The sequence below is a fragment of the Gopherus flavomarginatus genome, chromosome 24, assembly GCF_025201925.1.
Source record: "Gopherus flavomarginatus isolate rGopFla2 chromosome 24, rGopFla2.mat.asm, whole genome shotgun sequence".
Taxonomy (NCBI): Eukaryota; Metazoa; Chordata; order Testudines; family Testudinidae; genus Gopherus; species Gopherus flavomarginatus.
The window spans coordinates 7,737,320-7,758,402 of NC_066640.1; the positions used below are offsets into that span (position 1 = coordinate 7,737,320).

At 51.1% G+C, this 21,083-nt stretch overlaps 1 protein-coding gene across 2 annotated transcripts in view; it reads left to right on the forward strand.

The window, feature by feature from the left end:
* Positions 1-19,430, forward strand: part of NRTN (neurturin) — an 85,563-nt gene extending 66,133 nt beyond the window's left edge. For both annotated transcript variants that reach the window (XM_050934277.1, XM_050934276.1), the window contains exons 2-3: positions 1,776-2,010; positions 16,228-19,430. In XM_050934277.1, coding sequence (XP_050790234.1) covers positions 1,803-2,010; positions 16,228-16,676 — 657 coding nt within the window. In that variant the 5' untranslated portion in view covers positions 1,776-1,802 and the 3' untranslated portion in view covers positions 16,677-19,430. The remainder of the gene's footprint in view (positions 1-1,775; positions 2,011-16,227) is intronic.
* Positions 19,431-21,083: the final 1,653 nt, after the last annotated feature.

The window sequence follows — 21,083 nt, forward strand, 5'->3', positions numbered from 1 at the left end:
AGAAGTTCTCCTGCCGACCTAGTACCGTCCATACTGGCACTTTTAGACACAGTGCCAGACGTTAGGTCGGTCTAACCACGTCGGTGAGGGGAGTGGATTATTCTCACCCCTGAACGATGTAGTTATATCAGAGTAATCCTCTGTCTTGTAGACCAGGGCTATTTCTCTAACAGGACTAGTCAGGAATTTTTCAACCAGCTGTGTTTGGCTGAAAAATGTCAATTTGTTGAGACCAAAACCGTTGGCGAAACAGGGCTGATTTTGCCGAATCTCTTGACCTGAGAAATTATTGGGAAGAAGTGTTTTGAAATTGTCAAAATGTCCCACGTCCACATTTTTGGCATGGAAAATTCAGGTGGTTTGAGTTGAAACTGTTTTTCATCTTGAAATCTGAGGATATTCAGAGCTTTAAAAAAAAGAAAAAAAGGTTGAAAACAAAATGTTTCAAAACTATCAAAACGGAATGTTTCAAAATGATGGAATTAAAATGTTTTAATTCACCTAAACCAATATTTGATTTTCAGTTCTCCAAAATTTTTGAGATTTTGACTCTTCTTCTCAATTCGGGCTGGGGAATTTTTTTGATATCTCAAAAACTCTCTCTCTAGGGGAGAATCATTTCCCACCCATCCCTAGTCACTTCTGTAAAGGGGCCGGGCTCGGAAGACTTTCTCTCCTCATTAGACCAGGGCAAAGCAGGCGTGAAGTGCTACTGGCTCAGAATGGCATTTGCTTTGCGCTGGAGTAAGTGACTCCCCGAGGCACAGAGCAAAGGAAGGATCAGGCAAAAGGTCTTTGGAAAAGAAACGAAGTGCGAATTGCTTCGGTGGGTGGTTGTTGGCAGCAGCTTCTAGACCCATTTTGTTCCGGAGGTAGTGATCAGATTTAGCAATCCTACTCAGCACTCACATCCTTGCTGCTCTGGCTGCGCTGAGGTTTTTTGGTACTGAATTATGGATATTTATCTGGAGGAGAAACATGCTGGCCCCTGGTTCTATTTTTTTTAAAGGGATTTAAACCCATCAGGCTAGACTGTACATTGCCCGGAATGGGAAATGATCCATCACCTGCAATCTCAGGTAGAATCCTTCTTGCCTCATCCAGAATTCCTCTAGGGGAGCACCCGGGAGATCTGCTGCCTTTTGAAAGGTGCAGGTGAGACTCCTCCTGCATCCAGGTGGCTCTGCTGGCTGGGGTGAGGAGGGGTCACCTGGCACACAGAAAGCGTGTGCATTGCACCACCTCTGCACGACCTTCTCACACTGGGCAGCTGAGCAGCACCTGTGTCCTGGCCCCTAACCCCTTCCCAGGGCACATATGTGTGTTCGTGTGCCCTCCTTCCCCCATCTGCCCTCGCTAGCGCCTGGTACAATCTGCTCCTCAGAGCTGATTGTCTGTAAATGTGCTCTGTCCCACAAGCAGAGTGGCCTGCTACCATGATAGGAAAGTGGTGGCATGAATGAGGTCCGTTGCTGAGAGCTTGGAACAGTGAATCGGGACACCTGGGTTCTGACTCGCTGCTGGGCTCTGGGCAAGTCACGTCCCCTCTCTGTGCCTCAGTGTCCCATTATAAAATAGGGATGAGGATGATACTGACCCGAGAGAAGGGGGTGAGTCCGACTGAAGGAATGCGTGTGATTGCTCCGAGATCCCCAGGGAAGGTTGCTCAGAAGCCCATGGCACGACCTCAGTTTCTGGGGACCTGTCTGCGGGGAGGTGTTGGGGGCCGGGGGAGAGGCTTTGTAATAAGAATATTTGTTTTGCCTGTTTTGCAGAGTTTCAATGTTCTGACTTGCTCTAAGATGAAGGTATGGAAGTTTGCAGCCATTGCCTCGATGCTCCTCAGTTCCATGTTGTCCATTTTAGTTTGTAGAGACATGCTCAACGGAAGCCGGAAATACAGCCCCTTCCCTTCCTCGCCGTCAAGGTCAGCCTCCTCTTCTGCCTTGCCTGTAGGCCAGCGGAGATCCCCGCGAGCCCTGGAGCACCGTGACCCACTGATCTCTCAATGTAAGCTATAGCATGCTTTGCCTTGACTCCATCTGCTCAGAGCCATCTCCGCTGCTGGCACTGCTGGGGGAGAGCGTTTCTTCCCCAGGCCCTGGTGTACATGGAACGGGTGGGATAATGGTCAGCTTCAGCTATGCCATGGGGTTTTATTGCAGTGTAGACGTTCCCTGGAGGGTCTGAGCCTGAGCCAAGCCGAGACCCAGGGTTCAAGCCTTATTGTTCTGCAGTGTAGACGCAGCCCCACTGGACTCGTGCTCCGAGTCCTCCAGTAATAGAGTAGAACCTCAGAGTTAGGAACACCGCGGGAATGGAGGCGGTTCGTAACTCGGAACAAAACGTTACGATGGTTCTTTCAAAAGTTTTCAACTGAACCTTGGCTTAATTCAGCTTTGAAACTTTACTACGCAGGAGAAAAATGCTGCTTTCCCTTTATCCTTTTTACTAGCTTCCCTTTAGCACAGCCCTGGATTGTATTTGCTTTTTTATGGTCTCTGCTGCTGTCTGATTGGGCACTTCTGGTTCCAAATGAAGTGTGTGGTTGACCGGTCAGTTCGTAACTCTGGTGTTTGTAACTCTGAGGTTTTGCTGTATCCTACAGTCCCACAGGCTGACTTTCTTTGTCCTCTGGACAGCCAAGTCTTCCCACACTGCATCACAAACAACTGGCTTGAGCGGGCACATTTTGGGAGGGCGCTAGGAAGTCTGGGATACGGCTGGTTGGATTCATGCCTGCATAATGCGGTGTAGATGCTGGCGCCCAACTTGGGAGCCGGGGTTCAACAATTCCTAACCTGGGGTTACAAATGAGTGTAGACGCTCAAGTCCTGGGTTAACAAACCCAGGGCCTGTTAACTCAAGTTCTACTAACCCAGGACTTCCATTGCAGTGTAGCCAGACCCTGAGTGTCTGAGCTGGGCCATCACTAGGTTCTCAAGCCAATTAAGCTGCAGGGATCATTGTGTTCTCAGCTCATCCAAGACTGATCCCTCCAAACAAGGGGTTTTGTTCCTCTTCTGCTTTACCGGAGGCTTCCTTATCCATGGTGTGACAGCATGTGGTTTTGCGTATTCCGCATACGATGGACAGCATGTGATTAAAAACCAGATCAAACCCAGCCCACTGTCTTTAGCCCCAGGACTGTGGGCCTGCAGCTGTAGCCAGCTGTGCTCTGCTCCCTAAAGCATAATCAGAGTTGGTGGGTACTTTGAGAGGTGATCTTTCCAGGAGCACGGGCAGGAGGTGCTGAGCCAGTGCCACGGGATGGTGTTTGTGAGGTGGCTGCTGCCCTTTGGAGGAACAATGAAATTCTGGTCCCGACCGCTGGTGTTCAGGCTGAGGTTGCTAGGTCCTCGATGAATTCTAAATGGGTTAATTACCTCTTTGCTTCACTAAGAGGGACTACGGTCTAGTGGTGAGAGCAGGGGATTGCGAGTCAGGAGATCTGGGTCTGCTCCTGACTCTGCCGATGAAAATATTATTTATTGTATTACGGTAGCACCTAGAGGAGCCCTAATCAGGCCCCACAACCCCACTGTGCCAGGTGGTGCACAAACACAGAACACAAAGACCCTCTGTGCCCCAGAGAGTTCACAGTCTAAGACAAGAGACAACAGAGGGATACAGACAGACGGGGTAGCACAAGGAAACAATGAGACAGGGTTGGTCACGATGGGCAGTGTCTCAGCACATCAGCAGCCTGGCTGTTGAAAAGTTTTTTGTAGGCATCGCAGTCGAGGAGGGATTTAGAATCCTAGAATATCAGGGTTGGAAGAGACCTCAGGAGGTATCTAGTCCAAACCCTGCTCAAAGCAGGACCAACCCCAATTAAATCATCCCAGCCAGGGCTTTGTCAAGCTGGGTCTTAAAAACCTCTAAGGAAGGAGATTCCACCACCTCCCTAGGTCACCCACTCCAGTGCTTCACCACCCTCCTAGTGAAACAGTGTTTCCTAATATCCAACCTTGAAGGAGGAAAGGGAGGTGCAGGAGTCTACAGCAAGTTTGGCCTGGATGTGAGGGGCAGCCTCAGTGTGTTCTCTGCGTGTGTCTCTTGCAGGGAGTCTGTGTGGGTCCATGAATGGTTGAGAGCTGGATGAAAGGTGCCAGAGGAGACGAAAGTAAAAACAGAAAGTTAGTGGCAATGCTGAGAGTCAAGAGTGGCCTCGTGCATCCTGTTATCAGATGGCCCCTGTTTTCAGCTTTGCCAGACTTTAACCGTTGTGGCTGAAATACTCCATTCTTGCTCTCAGCCATCGGCTGAATTAGTTCGGTTAATTTCATTGAAGATGATTCAGCCCTTTCCAAGCATGAGGCAAAGGGGAAGTCAGATCATGTTGGTAACGTTAAGGAGACTTTTCAGCTGGTTTTTTGCAGCGTGCCAGCGTGTCCATGCTTTGGACCCTGTTCATGAAGTTTGTGGGGGCGATAACCTTTGGGTCACAGATGTACCTTTTTGCTGCCCTTTCTGCCTTCTTCCTGCTTCTTACACCCCAGCTCTGAATTGAGGTCTGTGTCTGGAAGGGTTAGATGCCATCTGCGGTGAGGATTAGGTTGTGATCTTATTGAAGAAAGATGAGAGTCAGGCCCGGAGAGTTTGCACTGAAGACAGAATAGCCTAGGCTTGTTATAGTGTATAGTATTGTTACCATACGTCCGTATTTTCCTGGACATGTCTGGGTTTTTGGTTCTTAAATTGCTGTCTGGGAGGAATTTTTAAATATCTAAAAATGTCCGGGATTTTGCCATTATTTTTTTTTCCCAAAGACGAGTTGATCATTCAAGAAAGAAAGTGAATGTTGGTCACTTGAGAGAGTGCCTGCTTTCCCCCCGTAGCTCCCAGCGTGTGTGCCGTGAAACAGCTGTTTCACGCGGCTGGGAGGGAGGGGGAAGAGGGGAAACGCGGCACGCTCAGGGGAGGAGTCGGGGCCGGGGATTTGGGGAAGGGGTACAATGGGGCAGGGAGGGGGCGGAGTTGGGGCTCGGCTGAGGGGCGCGAGCGAATATCCCCCCCCCTCCTCCCCGTGGAGTGTCCTTTTCTTTGAATGTTCAAATATGGTAACCCTAGTGCATAGTTTGATCCAGAGTGACAGATGGCTTTAATGGTGTTAGAGTTTTTGGTTCTGATCTGAACTCACATCAGTTTAACTCCTGTGGGCCAGATTTTCCTCCCACTTATAGCTGTACAAATCAGGGCTCGCTCCATTGACTTCTGTTGAGTTACGCCAGTGTGACACTGGAGTGAGACTGGAATCATCTCCTTTGATTCCAGCAGAGTCGTTCTTGCTTTACCTGGCTGATTAGATCAGAATCGGGCCCTTTATAGCCACGGCCCATGACCCGAGCGCTGTGGTCCCATTGGTCAGTGCCACGTCTCTTTGCTCCCTGCCCTCTTCCCCATGGCTTAGATGGCTTGTGACGCCTGCGTGAGCGGAGCATGCTGTGCCTGACCTGTTCGCTGCAGCACAGACTTGCCCGTTCCCCCTTCGCTGGAGGAAGCTGTGATTCCTCCCAGCATCTCTGACGTGGCTGTGTGCACGGCATCTGGAAGTCATGAACACAACGGGAGTTAGTTTTATTTATTCACTAAATGTTTGATTATTTTTTTTAAGCGTGCACTTTAAGTGTCATGCAATGAGGGGTGGCCTGAGCTGCTGCAAGTGGTGAAAGTTGGACAGGAAAATAAACAAGACAAAGTGAGGGGCGTGGAGAGGAGGAGTTCCAGCAGAACTCTGGAGCAGGATTGGAGTTAGCTTGGAAGAGATATTGACCTGATCTTTTCAAACCAAGGAGCTGGAAGGCTGGATGAGGGTGAGGGGACAACGTTCCTTTAAAGGAGCCTTTTCCTTGTGGCTCAACAGTGGAAGTTCTTCGTTCAGGAGAACATCTCTGCCCATCCAGACTACGTCTCAGCCAGGGTGAACGCGGGCACCCAGCAATTTGCTCAGGCTTCCGTCACGGACTGCTCCCTCAGCTACCTGGTATGCTGTGGGCCTAACCCGTTTGTGCGGCCTCTTATTCACAATATACGCACAGTCTGTTTCTTTTCCCCACGTGTATCTGTAATCTCTAGATTCCCAGCATTGCAGAACATAGTACAGGCATGTGTCAGGAGGAGGAACCTTCCACACAGTTTCAGAGCGGTAGCCATCTAGTCTGTATCAGCAAAAAGAACGAGGAGTCCTTGTAGCACCTTAGAGACTAACACATTTATTTGGGCATAAGCTTTCGTGGGCTAAAACCCACTTCATCAGATGCATGCAGTGGAAAATACAGTAGAAAAAAAAAAAAATATATATATATATATATATATATATATATATGAAAAAATGGGGGTTGCCTTACCAACTCTAATGAGACTAATCAATTAAGATGGGCTATTATCAGCAGGAGAAAAAAAAACTTTTGTAGTGATAATCAGGATGGCCCATTTCCAACAGCTGACAAGAAGGTGTGAGTAACAGTAGGGAGGGAAATTAGCATGGGGAAATAGTTTTACTTTGTGTAATGACCCATCCACTCCCAATCTTTATTCAAGCCTAATTTAATGGTGTCCAGTTTGCAAATTAATTCCAGTTCTGCAGTTTCTCCAGCTCATTCTCCAAGCTCCCTGCCCCTGACTTCCTGCCAATTCTCTCTCTTCCTGTATTGAGCTAATGAATTCATTAGCCCAATCCCTGCCCCCGAGTTGTCAACAAGCTCCACCATAAGAAGTTAATTGCCTCCAATTAAGCCTGTAACTGTCTTGGTTACATAGTTACCTCAGGGCATGTCTGCATTACAAACTTTTGCCAACTCAAGTTAGTATATCACTTGTGCATGGGCACATTTGCCTCTTTGTGTCAGCGCTGTGTGTGCTCACCAGGAGTGCTTATTTCGATGCACCGTGCGGTGGACCCTGCAGGTATCCCAGGGTGCAGCTCACCACCATCCAGTGCACTGGCAGGACAGAAACAGGTAGTGCAGGGGTGACTGGGAACGCAGTGTCAAGGTCCCCTTGTGCAACTGTCTCCACCCCAGAATGCTATCTCCATCCCATAATTTTCACGCCTGTTCAGAAAATCCCACAAACCAGCCTGGGACTTGTCGCTGTCTGCCATTTCTGACAGAAGCATGGAGCTTACACTGCTCTGGACTATTATCATGAGAGTTAGACTAGAAGGGGACCATCATGATCATCTTGTCTGACCTCCTGCATATTGCAGGCCAAAGAAACACACCCACCCACTCCTGTGACAGACCCCTAACCTCTGGCTGAGTTACTGAAGTCCCCAAATCATGATTTAAAGACCTCAAGTTACAGAGAATCCAGCACTGACACTAGTTTAAACCTGCAAGTGACCCATGCCTCATGCTGCAGAGGAAGGTGAAAACCCTCAGAAAAGGCAAAACCCCCCAGGACAAGCACAAGACTGGTGATCCTCTAGTATTTGAGAGCTGCGAGCTGAGTCACGGGGAACATGATGATTCCTGGAGGGTGGATTGCTTTGGAACACTGTGAGAACCAAGGCAAGGTTTTTGGTGGCATTCACAGAGTAGCTGCAAACGGTGGCTGGTGGGAGCTCATCGGAATGCAGGCATGGGATGATGAGCAGTGGTTGCAGAACCTTCAGATGCTCAGAGCCATATTCCTGGATCTGTGCACCGAGCTCGCCCCAGCCCTCCAGTCCGGGGACACCCACGTGAGAGTGGCACTGACAGTGGAGATGTGCATGGCCATTGCGCTGCAGGAACTTGCCACAGCAGATTGCTGCCGGTCTGTGGGAAATCATTTTGGAGTTGGAAAATCCACTGCAGGGGTGGTTGTCATGCAGATGTGCAGCAACATCTCCTGTTACGCAGGACTGTGACTCTCAGCAATGGGCAGAACATAAGGGATGGATTTCCAGCAATGAGTTTATCAAATGGATTAACAGACGGGACGCAAATCCCTATTTTGGCACCAGACCACCTTGCCACAGACTACAGCATCAGAAAGGGCTATTTTTCTATGGTTATGCAAGCACTGGTGGATCACCAGGGATCCTTCACCAGCACCAGTGTTGACTGGTCAGGGAAGGTTCATGATGCCTGCATCTCTAAGGAGACAGGACTGTTCACAAAGCTACACGCAGGGACTTATTTTTGGAACACAGCTTAAAGAAAGGGAAGGAGCATTCATGTCCATTTTAGCTACAAATACTTCAACTGTGGCTCTCCCAGGTCAGTGTAGGTGAAGCTGTGATTTTCCTTAATGTCCCCCTATGTAGAGGGGTAAGGTAGGGATGTAGCTCCTGATGCCACATGGAATGTCGCAGGGTGTTGGGAGCAGTGACCATGCAGGTCTCCAAAGCCTGGGATTATTGAACCTGTAGGTCCACAAGGGGCTGCAGCCTCTGCGTCTGTTGCTGGAGAAGACCCATTATGTCCTGGTGCATCTCCCTCTCCTTTTCCTGCTGGGCCTCCTGGGCATTTCTCCTGTCCGTTCTTTCCTTCTGCATCTACTCTGCTATATTCATCCACCAGGCCTTCTGTTTGTGGTCTGATGCAACACTGGCTTGCAGGATCTCGCTGAACAGGTCAACCTGAGTCCTATTCTTTCTCCTTCTCTGACTTGGGCACTCCGCGGGTGTGGAGGGGGAACCTCTCAAGGCCACAACGGCATCAGCTACAGATGAAACACACAGAAGTACCATGGACAGTAGAGTCATTACGGAAAGCGGAAGTTAAGATTCAGAAGTCCCCTCCCCTCCCACAGCTGTTGCTGGCGTCCCAAAGCCATCTGGGCCCATAGGCTGCTAGCCCGTTCGCTTTGGCAGACCCCCTGGCAGTAACTGCCGACTGGCATGGGAATATGTCCTACTGCAGAGGAAGAAATAAGGCTGCCATGCCTGGAGACCTTTGGGAGAGGATTGCAGAGGACTTCCGTGAAAGTTTCATCGCGCTCTCTCAGCAGGATTCAAGGGGCATGCCCATGTACATAACAAACCAATCTGCACATTCCCATCCCCTCGCCTAACTCTGGAGGGGCATGAACAGCAGCTCTACTGCACTTCATGGTACCACTACCTCTCCTAGTGCAAGTAAACTAATGAAAAGTTGATAGCCGTGTCCTGCTCAGTGTGGGGCTCCATCACAGTAATGGGAAATGAATTTGCACACTTGCCTGAGGATCCTTCCCCTGCATCGGCCTCATCCATGCTCAAATGTTGGGATGGATTGGACTAAGGTGATGTCTCAAACAGCTTGCAGGACAGCTGGACCTCTCTGGTTGCGTGTCATCCACCTTCCTCCTCCTCCTCACTGTTCATGGCAGGGGCCTTTGACTCATGTTCCTCAGAAGTATCCGTGCTGGTGTGCGGGGTGGCGCTGGGTCTCCACCATGTGTGCCAGGCAGCTCTTTGTAAAAGCAGCAAGTCTGCGGCTTGGCACCAGATCAACTGTTGGCCTCCATGGCCTTCTGGTGCACCTGCTGCAGCTCTTTCACTTTCATGCAGCACTGCAGCAGGGCCTGTCGTACCTCTTCTCCTGCACTCCCGCACCACCTGCTTGGAGATGTCAACATTTCTACAGCTGCTTCGGAGCTGTACGTGCCCTGCCTCTTCTCCCCACGTGCCCAGGAAATCCAGTATGTCCAGGCCAGAGTGTATTCAGAGTGTGTAGCCGGCATGGTCAGCTGGGGAGTTACACACAACGAGGGAGAGCTGATAGTTAAGCCAGACAACCACGAAAAGGAATTTAAAAAATTTACAGGGTTTTAAAGGGAGGTGGGTAGTTTACAGCCTCTATGGCCCCAGGGCAGTGGAGTTCACAATCGTGACTGGAGCAGTGAATGTCAGGCATTGTGGGACAGCTCCTGGAGGACTGTTAGGGTTGGCATAGTCAATACAATGTCTGCCTTTGCGCTGCATTGACCTCCGTACGTCAGCCGTGGCTCAATGCCGCTCGAGGAGGTTGTGCTCCATAATGTAGAGCTTATGGCGGTGGGAGGCGAATTTAATTGTAGACACGTGCACAACTAGGTCGATGCAAGGCGGCTTACGCCAACTTCACTTTGTAGTGTAGACAAGGCCTAAGTGACCAAGGTGCTACAGCTAGCGCTCTGTCCCAGCATCTCAAGGGATGCTAGATGGGCTGCAAGATTGGTCACAGGACCTAAATCCAGCTGTAATAACGGGAACTTTTAGCCGAATCACCAGCAATTAGTCTTGTAATCAGCTGACAGGCTCTGCACTCTTCACCCATTTCACTGAGAGGGGAAGTCAGTTTAAAAGGGGATGGAAACTATCTTTGAATGGATCTGGATGAGATGGGGGCCTGGGCAAGCACTGGGTTCACAGCAGTTTCAAACTATGATCTGGCTAGCCCACTAGCCATCCCTGGAGTCCCTTCCTAGCAGGGCTGACAGCTGGGTCACTATGCAGTGTGGTGTTGAGAGGAGAGGGTGTCCCGTGAAAAGAATTTTCTCTAGCAACGTGGGTTTCAGGTTGGCAGATTTGGAGGCGTCGATTCAATTTAATGTAAAAACACCCATGTGCATGTAAACATGCATGCCCACTACAGCTTTACTAGTCCAAAAAAAAAAAACAAAAACGGAAATTTGCCTTTCCAAATCCTAGAAATAGCCTGTAGATTAGAGCTGGTTGGGGATTTTTTGACCGTGGTTTTTCATCGGAAAATAACGATTTATCTAGATGGTTTCCTTGGGTCTAGTCTGTAACTGAAATAGACAGCAAGTGCACCGTCCCAGAACAGACCCTAGCCCAGGGGTTAGGGCATTCGTGTGGGATGTGAGATGGGCGCAGGTCCTTACTCTGAATCAGGTGGAGTGGGGACTTGAATGGGGGTCTCTCACATCCTAGGTGAGCACCTAACCACAGGGTCTTGTGGAATGGGTCTTGCACTCGGTGGTTTTCCAAAAACGGTTCTGAAGGTCTCCATTTCGTCCCAATGGGGAAATTGTTTGAAATCTACTGTTTGCAGACCGGGAAAACCATTTCCTGCCCAATTCTACTGCACATGGACTGAAGTCAACTGGAGCTGAAACAAATGGTCAAACTCCAACAGCCTTGCTAAGTTTTTACTCCTGCTGAAGTCAAAGTGAGTAAGGACTGAGTAAAACCAGGAACTGGCCCCACGAGAAGGCTTGGTACTTCCAATGGGTCTTTCACCTGACGATCACAGATGATGTCACTCACCCTTGAAATGTAGCTGCTTCTGGGATAGGACACAGCAGCTGGTTAAGGCCACCCAGCTACATCACCTAGCAGATCAAGACACAATCCGAACTGTTGTATTCAAGTGAAACTGTAGATGGAATTTCGCTAAAAAGAATGTAATTGCTGGAACTGGAATTGGATGCCAGGGTTAACTCATCCCTAATTCTTACAGAAACTGCCACGAGTGGTCAGGACTGGAGTTTCACATGGAGGGGCGCCGGAATAGTGGGGCCAGAGGGTCATGGTGCTCACACTTGTTGAAAGTGGAAGGGCCTGGCCCATCCACTTTTTGCCGCAAGCCCCGCCTCTTCCCCCCAAGGCCCTGGCCAGGCTGGCAGCTGGAGCCTGGCCGGGGAGCCTGAGCAGCTGTGGGGAGCCACAGACCCTCCACCTGCCCTGGATGAGGGTCCAGGGGGGGAATGACACAGGCTGAGGACTGCTCTCGGCCCCACCCCCTACCTCGGGCAGGTGGAGGGGCCCACCCAGGCATCCTGGCCCTGCTCTGGCTTCTGGCTTGGTTGTGGGTGGGGCCCGGGGGGGGGAAGAGGATGGGCAGGGGCAGGTCCAACAGGGGCCTCTGGCGCCCCCCCTCCACACTTTTGGGAGGGCTTCACCGCCCCTGTTCACATGTCCTATAAAAGCAAGCCCCATGGTGGCCAATATTCACTCAAAGGGAAATTGCATTGGCCAAAGCATCTGGAGGTCTCCTACCCAAACACCTACCCAACCACATGGTGCTTAGCTCAAGGAAAGCCATGGAAACACAACACAAAGTGAGATCACTTTGGAAATACTAGGAAATATAAGCTGCATCTGCACCGGGAGTTCGCTGAGGGGGTGGGGCAGGGGGAGGAGGGTGCGTTTCTGTATAGGTCAACCAGCCAATCCTTCAAGTGTGGACGAGGCCGAAGGTAGCCTCCCCGAAAGCATTCCTGTCTCTTGGGCCCTGGCCATATCCTCCAAGCGAAGAGCATCTGTGCCATCTGGAGCCAGCTTGGCTCCTTGGGCTGAACGGGGAAGCTGTCGTTAAAGCCTCTCGCTCTGAGGTTGAAAGATTTCTCATTCTGTTTCAATAAGACGCTTGTATCCTGACTCATCCCTGTAATTTTTCTTTTTTTAACTATCTCACCCATTTTACACAGAGGGGCCCTTGTGGCCATGGAAACGGGGTTCTGCCCCACCCAAGCCACTGGATCAATGAGCTGTAGCTGGCGGCCTGGGGTGGCAAATCAGCAAACAGGGCATTTGCTGCTGCGCTGGCGTCTGGCTGCCTAGCAATGTGATTCCCAGAGCTGTAGGACCCCGGGCAGACCCTGTCCCTGCAACCAACCCTCGTGGGGGGGAATGGGCCCTTAATTCATGCAGCCTTGTATTCTCAGGGGGGAGCTGATAGAGGAGACGGTGCCATGAAAAGCATTTCCCCACCTATGGATTTTGGCCCCAGTGAACCCACTCTCCCCCTCCCCCACCAGGGACTGGGAAGGTAGGGGGCAAAGCTGATGCCGAGCAGCTGGCTTCCGTAACCTCCTGCCCAGCTCCACTGGCTTTTCATCCCTTTCGCCCTCAACAGGCCAATGGGATGACTTGCGCCGGGCCCTTTTCCAAACGGCTTCTGCTAGTGGCTGGCTGAGACCAGTCACTGGAATATGCATCCCCCAAATCCGCTCCCTCCCCTAGGGCCCGTACTTGTCATAAGCCGCTCTGGGCACACGATTGTTTGCGAGCACTTGGGGATGTTGTACACATCCGAAAGCTCAGCCGCCACATAAGCCTGGGGCCCCATAAATACCGAGCATCGGGTTAATTGCTCACAGTGTGTGAGAGAGGCCAAGGTGCCGGTGGCCTCTGCTGGGATGAATTCATTCAGCCCTTAGGAAGGACTCCAGTAAGAACGAAGTGGACGGGTGCACTCGCCGGCAGCGGGTTGGAGGCATCTGAAAGTTGTTGCCTTGCAGTGGCTTTTCCTGCATGCAATGGGTTAGCTCTGTCTGCCTGCAGCCCCACGAAAGGGGCGGACTCCCCGCTCCGTCCAACCGGGCTACACGCAACGTGGGGTTGCAGACTAGTTTAGGACACCCTCAGGGTCTGACTGCACTGGACCCGTGAGCACCTTTCTCAAGCAGGCGCCTCGCGCTGAAGGAGACGCCCCGGTTCAGCGGCAGGCAGGTGGGCTTGGTACAGGGCTCACTGCAGCAGGGGCAGCTCTACGCACCAGCAAGGCATGCACCTGCTTGGGACAGCCCATTTGCAGGGGCGGCGGGGGAGCTGAGACCCAACAGGGGGCTCTGGGAGCTGTAGTTCCTTGGTTAACTCCCTGCCTATAGAGCCAGCCCTGGAGCAGGGAAAGAACTACATTTCCCAGCGTTCCCTTGGCCACTATCAACCGGAAAGGAAGGAGGGGGACCTCATGCAGCAGCATGGTGTGAGTGCTGTGAATGAGAGGGAGACCATATTTTAACATTGAAAAATCAGGACACTCCAGGGGGAGGGAAGCCCCCTCTGCCACCATCCACTCCCTCCGACTGCCCCCCCACAGAAACTCCAACCCATCCAACTCCCCCCCCCGCTCCCTGTCCCCTGATCACCCCCTCTTGGGACCCCTGCCCCTAACTGCCCCCCAGGACCCCACCCCCTATCTAAGCACCGCTGGTCCTTGTCCTCTGATTGCCCCCTCCTGGGACCCCTGCTCCTAACTTCCCCTTGGGACCCCACCCCCTATCTAAGCACTGCTGGTCCTTGCCCCCGATCACCTCCTCCTGGGACCCCTGCCCCTAACTGCCCCCCAGGACCCCACCCCTATCTAAGCAGTGCTGGTCCTTGTCCCCTGATTGCCCCCTCCCAAGACCCCCGCTCCTAACTGCCCCCCAGGACCCCACCCCCTATCTAAGCACTGCTGGTCCTTGCCCCCGATTGCCCCCTCCCAGGACCTCTGCCCCTAACTGCCCCTTGGGATCCCAACCCCTATTTAAGCGCCACTGCTCCTTGTCCACTGATTGCCCCCTCCCAGGACCCCTGCTCCTAACTTCCCCTTGGGACTCCACCCCCATCTAAGCCTCCCTTCTCCTTGTCCCCAACTGCCTCCTCCTGAGACCCCCCCAACTTCCCTCCTAGGACCCCTGACAAACCCCTGGAACATCCATGCGTATCCAACTGCTGCCTGTGCCCTGACTGCCCCCCACCGAACCTCTGACCCATCTAACTCCCCCCTTCTCCCTGCCCCCAACTGCCCCCCCAAACCTCCACCCCATCCAGTCCCCCCTGCTCTCTGTCCCTTGACTGCCCCTCCGGAACTCCCTACCACTTCTGCAACCCTCCAGCCCCCTTACCGTGCCACTCAGACCAGCATGTCTGGCTCTGCGCAGCTCCAGGCATACATGCTGCCATGCTCTCCCACGGAGCCCACAGTCCCCCCCCCAACACACACATCTAGCACCTGCCTTCCAGATTTGAACACCTCAAAATTCAGGAGTGCTAAAGCTCGGTTTGGGCAGCTGTTACTTCATTTCTCCCAAATCAAATATACTGATCCACTGTAACTTGCTGTAGAAAAAGTAGGATAAAATTGACCAAAAAATGCTTCCCAATGGTTATTAGGACTGAAATTGCTATTTTCAACAGCCATTGCCTTTTGTTTGTTTGTTTGTTTAAAAGGAAGACAGTGATATTGCATCGGCAAATTCCCCAGAGAAAGAAAGAGTGGAACAAAAGAATAATAAAAGCACCTCAACTTTTCCTCATTTATGGAGGACAGTCTTATAATATGCATCCAGATATCCACCAATCACACAAGCTGAAAATTGTTCCACTTTACTGCAGCTCTGTAACCATATGGGAACCAATCTTGTCTGTGTTTTGTGCACATCCAAAATTCCTGCTAAATGACCCGCCCTGGGAGCGAGTTACCAGTGACCCAGGGCTGCAGCGGAAGGAGGGTGCAGGTGCGGGGCGGGGAGAGCCCAGAGCTGGGGCGGCAGGAGGTGGGGGGGGCACTGGTGGGTGGAAGGGGAGAGACCAGGGCTGGGGTGGCAGCGGGGTGGGGGGACGGCACTTGTGGGGGAGAAAGGGGGAAGCCCAGCGCTGAGGTGGCAGGGAGTGTTGGAGGGGGAGAGCCCAGGGCTGGAGCAGCAGGAGGGTGCGGTGGGGAGTGCAGGGCTGGGACGGGGGGGCAGCCAAAATTTTTTTTGCTTGGGACGGCAAAAAACCTAGAGCCGGCCCTGGCTGTGAGAGGGTCTCTGCCCTGTGTTGCAGAGGGTGGGACCAGACTAGATCATCAAAACAATTGCAGGGAAAGACAGGCTTCTGGTTTCCCTGGGTTAAACTGTACGATAGGCAGGGCCCAAATCCCACTTGCACTAGTTCTTAAACCACCATACTTGAACTGGTGATTTTTTCAGCCCTAATGTAGATAAGGCCTCTGCCCTGCTAAATAAAGCAGGCCCATCTGACCTCTAAGGAGCAAGCAGGATCAGGGAGAGGGGTGAATGTCAGCCTTCGATGGTGCTGGAGTTTGGCTGGGGCCCATTTTTCGCAAGGCGGCCTAGCCAGGCAGGAGCGCGCCTGTTTCGTTGCACAAGCCAATTGCTTCACCAGGGGAAATGCTAGGCAGGTAATTCGGTGTCTTGAGTGGAAGATTAGATTTGTGTAGGACGTAGTCGGCATTGCAGAGGGGCTTCGCAAATGATTGGAGCCTTGATTTCCTAACACCCATCACTCTCTCTTGTCCCTTTTACAGGCTCTTTCCTGCTTGTGCGTGCAGCCTGGGGATGTGAAGGAGGGGGGAACCTATGGGATTTAGGAGTTTAAATCCCATTGTAAGTCAATGGGACTTAGGTTTCTAAGTCACTTAAGCATTTTTAGAAAGTTTACCCACAGTCCGTAGAAATATTCGGGGCTGGGATTTTCAAAGGAGTCTAAAGAAGTTGGATGGCCAGATTCCATTGAGATCTGGGTGGCTAGCTCCCGGGGCTTGTGCCTGCTGTTCTCTGCTGCCTGGCTCACTAACCCCTGTCCCTATTCTGTTGCAGACAGTACCTTGTTTGAAAGCTACACGGAGGGGGAAATCCGACAGCTGATCTCCACGCTGGTCGAGAGGTACAGCCAGTCCATGAACTCCGGGGGGCATGAGCTGCCGCTCTTCCCCAAGCCTGGCAACCGCATGAAGCGAGCCCGGGCCCGTCACAAACCCTGCGCCCTGAAGGAGCTGGAGGTGAGCGTCAGCGAGCTGGGCCTGGGCTACGAGTCAGACGAGACCGTACTGTTCCGCTACTGCAGCGGCACGTGCGAGACGGCCGTCAGGAACTACGACCTCTCCCTGAAGAACATGAGGCTCAAGAAGAAGATCAAAAAGGAGAAGGTCAGAGCCCGGCCTTGCTGCAGACCTCTCGCGTACGACGACGATGTCTCCTTCCTGGACACTTACAACCGCTACTACACCGTCAACGAGCTGTCGGCCAAGGAATGTGGCTGCGTGTGAAGCGGGGAAAGGGAACCTGGGAAGGTTGATATCTGTAAGGCAGTGCCCCAAAAGCCAAAAGCGCGAGGGCCTAAAGGAATATTGCTGCGCTCCGAGAGTGAAAGGAACTAAGAGGGGACCCAGGCTCAGAGAGTCAAGAAGGCAACTGTTTCCAAGTCTACCTCAGTTCTGTGGTTGGACTCTAGAGGCAACAGGGAAACTCTTGATGCCGGGTTGTGCTTTGAGAGAAATCGAGGAGCCTTTCGACACTTGGACAGGTGCCTCCGCGCTCCCCCCACCGGCCTGGTGCCCCTGAGCGTTGGGATGCTCTAAGAAGGAGGAGCTGGGGAATGGAGAAGAAGGAGGAAACACCTACTGATTTCCACAAGGATGCCGGCATCCGTCATGCCAGCCTGGCATCCACATGTGCTTTTATTTTATTGCTCGCACAAAGGGATTTAGCAGGAAAGCTTTGCCGGCCAAGTATTTCAAATCCAAAAGGTGCCACTCGTCCTTGTCTTTGGATGCAATTGGATGACCAGCTCTGGAACTGCGATCCAGTTGGAAAGGAGGAGTCAGATTGACATCCACATTCCTAGTCCTACGAAAACTGAGGCCTCTCCTCAGAGGCTCCCCTCCGAGACGGATTGCGGCCTAAAGAGAATTGCACCAGGGCACCGAGTTCATGTGGATGGAACCTTTTTGGGTGCGAATAAATGACTGAACAGTCAAGAAATATTCTTTTATATCCTAAGATCATATCTTACCCTTATTTTATTGTAGACATGCAGTATATTCATGCTCTGTAAATATACAGGAATATATAGAGAGATATAGATATAGATATTGGTGGCAATCGCAGGCATACAGAATAGTATCATTCCTTCACAGCTGTTACGCCAACATTCTAGTGAGGTCAATGAACAATTAATTATTGGATGCTTCCCTCCCCCCATCCCAGCCATTCTATTGACCTGGGCCAGGAGAGTGATCTTAACATACCTTTCCGGTTGGTGGGTTTAAACAGAGAGAGAGCAAGGAAGAGGATTGGCGTGGGGCATGGGGGTGATGAGAATTTCAAAGCTGCCTTAATTTTAATGGGAACTGGGTGTTCTGATCTCCTAGGCAGCCTTGAAAATCTCCATGTTCCGCATCAGTCATATTGACATTCAGGTAGTCAGGAAATGTGATCGTTGAGAAGGAGTTTCCCATGTTTCTATTGCTTTGAGCACTCCTTTGCTTTCCATCTGGCAGGCCTTCTGTCCTGCTGAAATAAACCATCATGCCGCTCCTTGGACTAGCTTTGCAGGGACACTGCTGTAATAGAGTTACTGGTGTCTATGCTCCAGCAGGGTCTACACACTTCATTAGACACGGAGGGCAGGTCTACGCTACAAACTTGCAGGTGCGCTGCTGTCGCGCTTCTACTGAAGACACTCTAAGCTAACGGCAGAGAGTTCTCCCATCAGCTTAATAATTGCACGTCCGCGAGCGGTGGTAGTGATGTCTGGCTACATGGGGGGTTGTCAGTATAACTACGTTGCTCAGGACCATGGATTTTTCACATCCCTGAGCAATGAAGTTATACTGAAGAAAGCGTGTAGCGTAGACCTGGCCTAAGACTTGGGTTTGCAAAGGAGTCAAAGGCCTTGTCTACGTTTTAAGGTCATATCGCTTTGACTATACTGGTGTAATTAAAACGGTCCAACTTCCCTATTGTGGACACGTTTGTATTGGTATAAAGGTGCTTATATTAGTATAGGGATGGAGAATAAACTATAAAGCAACTTTTATACTAGTATAACTGTGTCCACACTAGGAGCTCTACTGGTATAACTGTACTGGTCAAAAATCACACTCCTAACCCAAATAGTTATACCCATACAAAATCTGTGTGTAGGCCACACTTAAGGGAGTTAGGCACCCAAATTCCATTGAGTTCTGTGCAGTGGAGATGATTAGTCAGTAAGGCTGAGAGTGTTGATGCTGCTTGGGGCTTCCTGTTCATTTTGATTGGGATTTGGGCATCAAACACCTTTGAAAATACCAGCCTCGGGCTCCGCTTTCCCAAAGACTGGGGTGGCTGTTGAACCCAGCCTTCCACTTGGCTGTGCAAAAAACTGGGGGGGCTGCTCCAGCCTGGGCCGTCCTGTGAAAGGAAAAGGAGTTCTCTGGCATTCATACACAACTTTACTTCAAATGTGGCTTTTTAATGGACAAATGTTTGGTGTTTCCACCCTCCTTAGGGCCTGATCCAATTCCCGCTGAGATCGGCAGAAAGCCTCCCATCTCACAAGAGCTGGTGTAGGCCTTCAGATCCATTCTAATCACCTCTTCTTTGCCCATTCATTGGAACGATCTCTTTCCCATTTTCCCTCTCATCAGCTTTTTGTCTTAAAGCTCATGCCAACCTACGGTAACTGGATCAACTCTCCATTTCCTCCACCGTTGCTGGTGTCGGCTCACATGACCAGGTTGTCCTCGGTGCACCTTGTAAAATGGTTTAGAAACACTCTGGAGTATGAGAGATGGGTGTTTCCATAGGATGGCATTTTAGTCTGAGGGCTAGGGATACATTGGGTTGTGATACAGTGGAAGACCAGAGCGATAAAATTAGGATACATATCAGCAATAACATCCTATCTGGAGCTGTAATAGAAGTTCAGTGGCAGATCAGAAGGGCCAGATCCCAATCCAAAAGCAGTTGAAATCAACATGTCCATCAGGAGCTGCATGTCAGGTTGCCAACTTCGTAATATTTAAAAACCAGACACTCCAGCAGGAGTGCCGGCAGCTCCCCTGCCCCGCCTGTTCCCCCCAAGGCCCCACCCCGCCCCACCTTTCCCCCCTTCCCCCTGTTGCTTGCTGCTTTTCCCCTCCAACCCCCCCCCACACCTGTGTCAGGGGGGACTCGCTGCAGAGCCTGGCCTGGGAGCTGCTGCTGCCCAACACAGGTAGGAGGCAGTCCTGGCTGAGTAGGAGCTGGAGTGAGTGATGACTCGGTGCATCCCCGCCTCCCCCACTCCCAGTAACTGGACTTTGAGTGTCCAGTCAATAGATCTGACCGAACACTCTCAGGTCCCCTTTTCGACTGGACTTTCCAGTCGAAAACCAGGCCACCTTAGAGCTTGCACCTCTGCAGATAAGATGGGGCTGAAATCCATAGGAATCTTAAGAACCCAACTTAACAGCGGCCTTTGAATGCAACAGGAAACAGCACAATCACCTGAGCCTGAATCCTAGAAGGACTTGGATTTAGCACTTCCCACCCAGTTGGCTGAATGTACGAGAGTGTGGTGAGCTGTGTGTGCTGGTCTGCTGCTTTGTTAGTTCCTTGTCTCCAAGGAACCCAGGTCCCATTCTTCCCATGGCACGTACACAAGTGCTTCCCATTGACTTCACTAGTGTAGAGTTGCTTGTATCATAGGTGAGAGAAGAACCAGGCCCTTTCTGTCTATGGTTAGCGTTTACAGCCGGGTCAGTGTTGTTTACTATGTGGGGAAATAAATGAGACTCCAGACTTTTGCAGTCTCTGAACAGGCTATATTTGTCGCGTGAAGTAGCTGGTTTTCTCCTCCTGGCTCCTTTCCCAGCTAATGCAAATGGTAAACAGAAGACGAGTATTGGTGTCATCCACAGGGCAGTCACCAAAACAATGGAAAGTTAACAGGCCTGGAATTCTCTGATTGTTATTGACGTCCCTATCTTTTGGCCAGCTGTGGGCCGGGCTCTGATCCCAGCTACACCCGATATAAATCAGAAGACGCCCCACGTGAAAGTGGTGGAGATCAGTATCTGTCCCTCTTGTTTCTTTTTCACAGCAGTCAGGGGAAACGTGCTTCTTTCTTCCTGTTCGCATAGCTAATGAGCAGCTACGGCTGGGATTTGCAAAGGAGGCAAAGGGAGTTAGGCACCCAACTCCAAAAAAAATGTCAAGGGAGAGTTGGGAGCCTGACTTTGAAAATCCCGGCCTATAATGTGAATGGGAACCCAAATACTTCTTGTGTGTATCTCCTGCAAGACATGAAAAATGTAATGTGGAGAGTGAATAGCATAGATTTCTGACTCCTGCCAAAGGTCAGGCTTTTTTGCATTGGATCCAAAAGCTGCTCTTAACTGAACGGAGCCAAGATGTATCAAAGCAATATAAACATCATCATTCAGCAGGCTTTGACTCACTTGCACCCTGCTTCCATATAAAAGCAGACTGCTGGGCTCTGGAATCCTAATCTTTACCCTCACCTTTGAAAGAGGAGCCCAGATGTAGAAACTGGCAGGAGGAGAGGGGAATAAAGTCCATCTGTTGGCTTTGTACACACATGTAAAACCGCCGGTCAGTTTGCAAACGGCAGCTGTTTGCCGCAATGCTTTGCTTCTGCCGGGTTCACATATACTCAACTTTACAAACCATGTCTAATGCCCTAATGG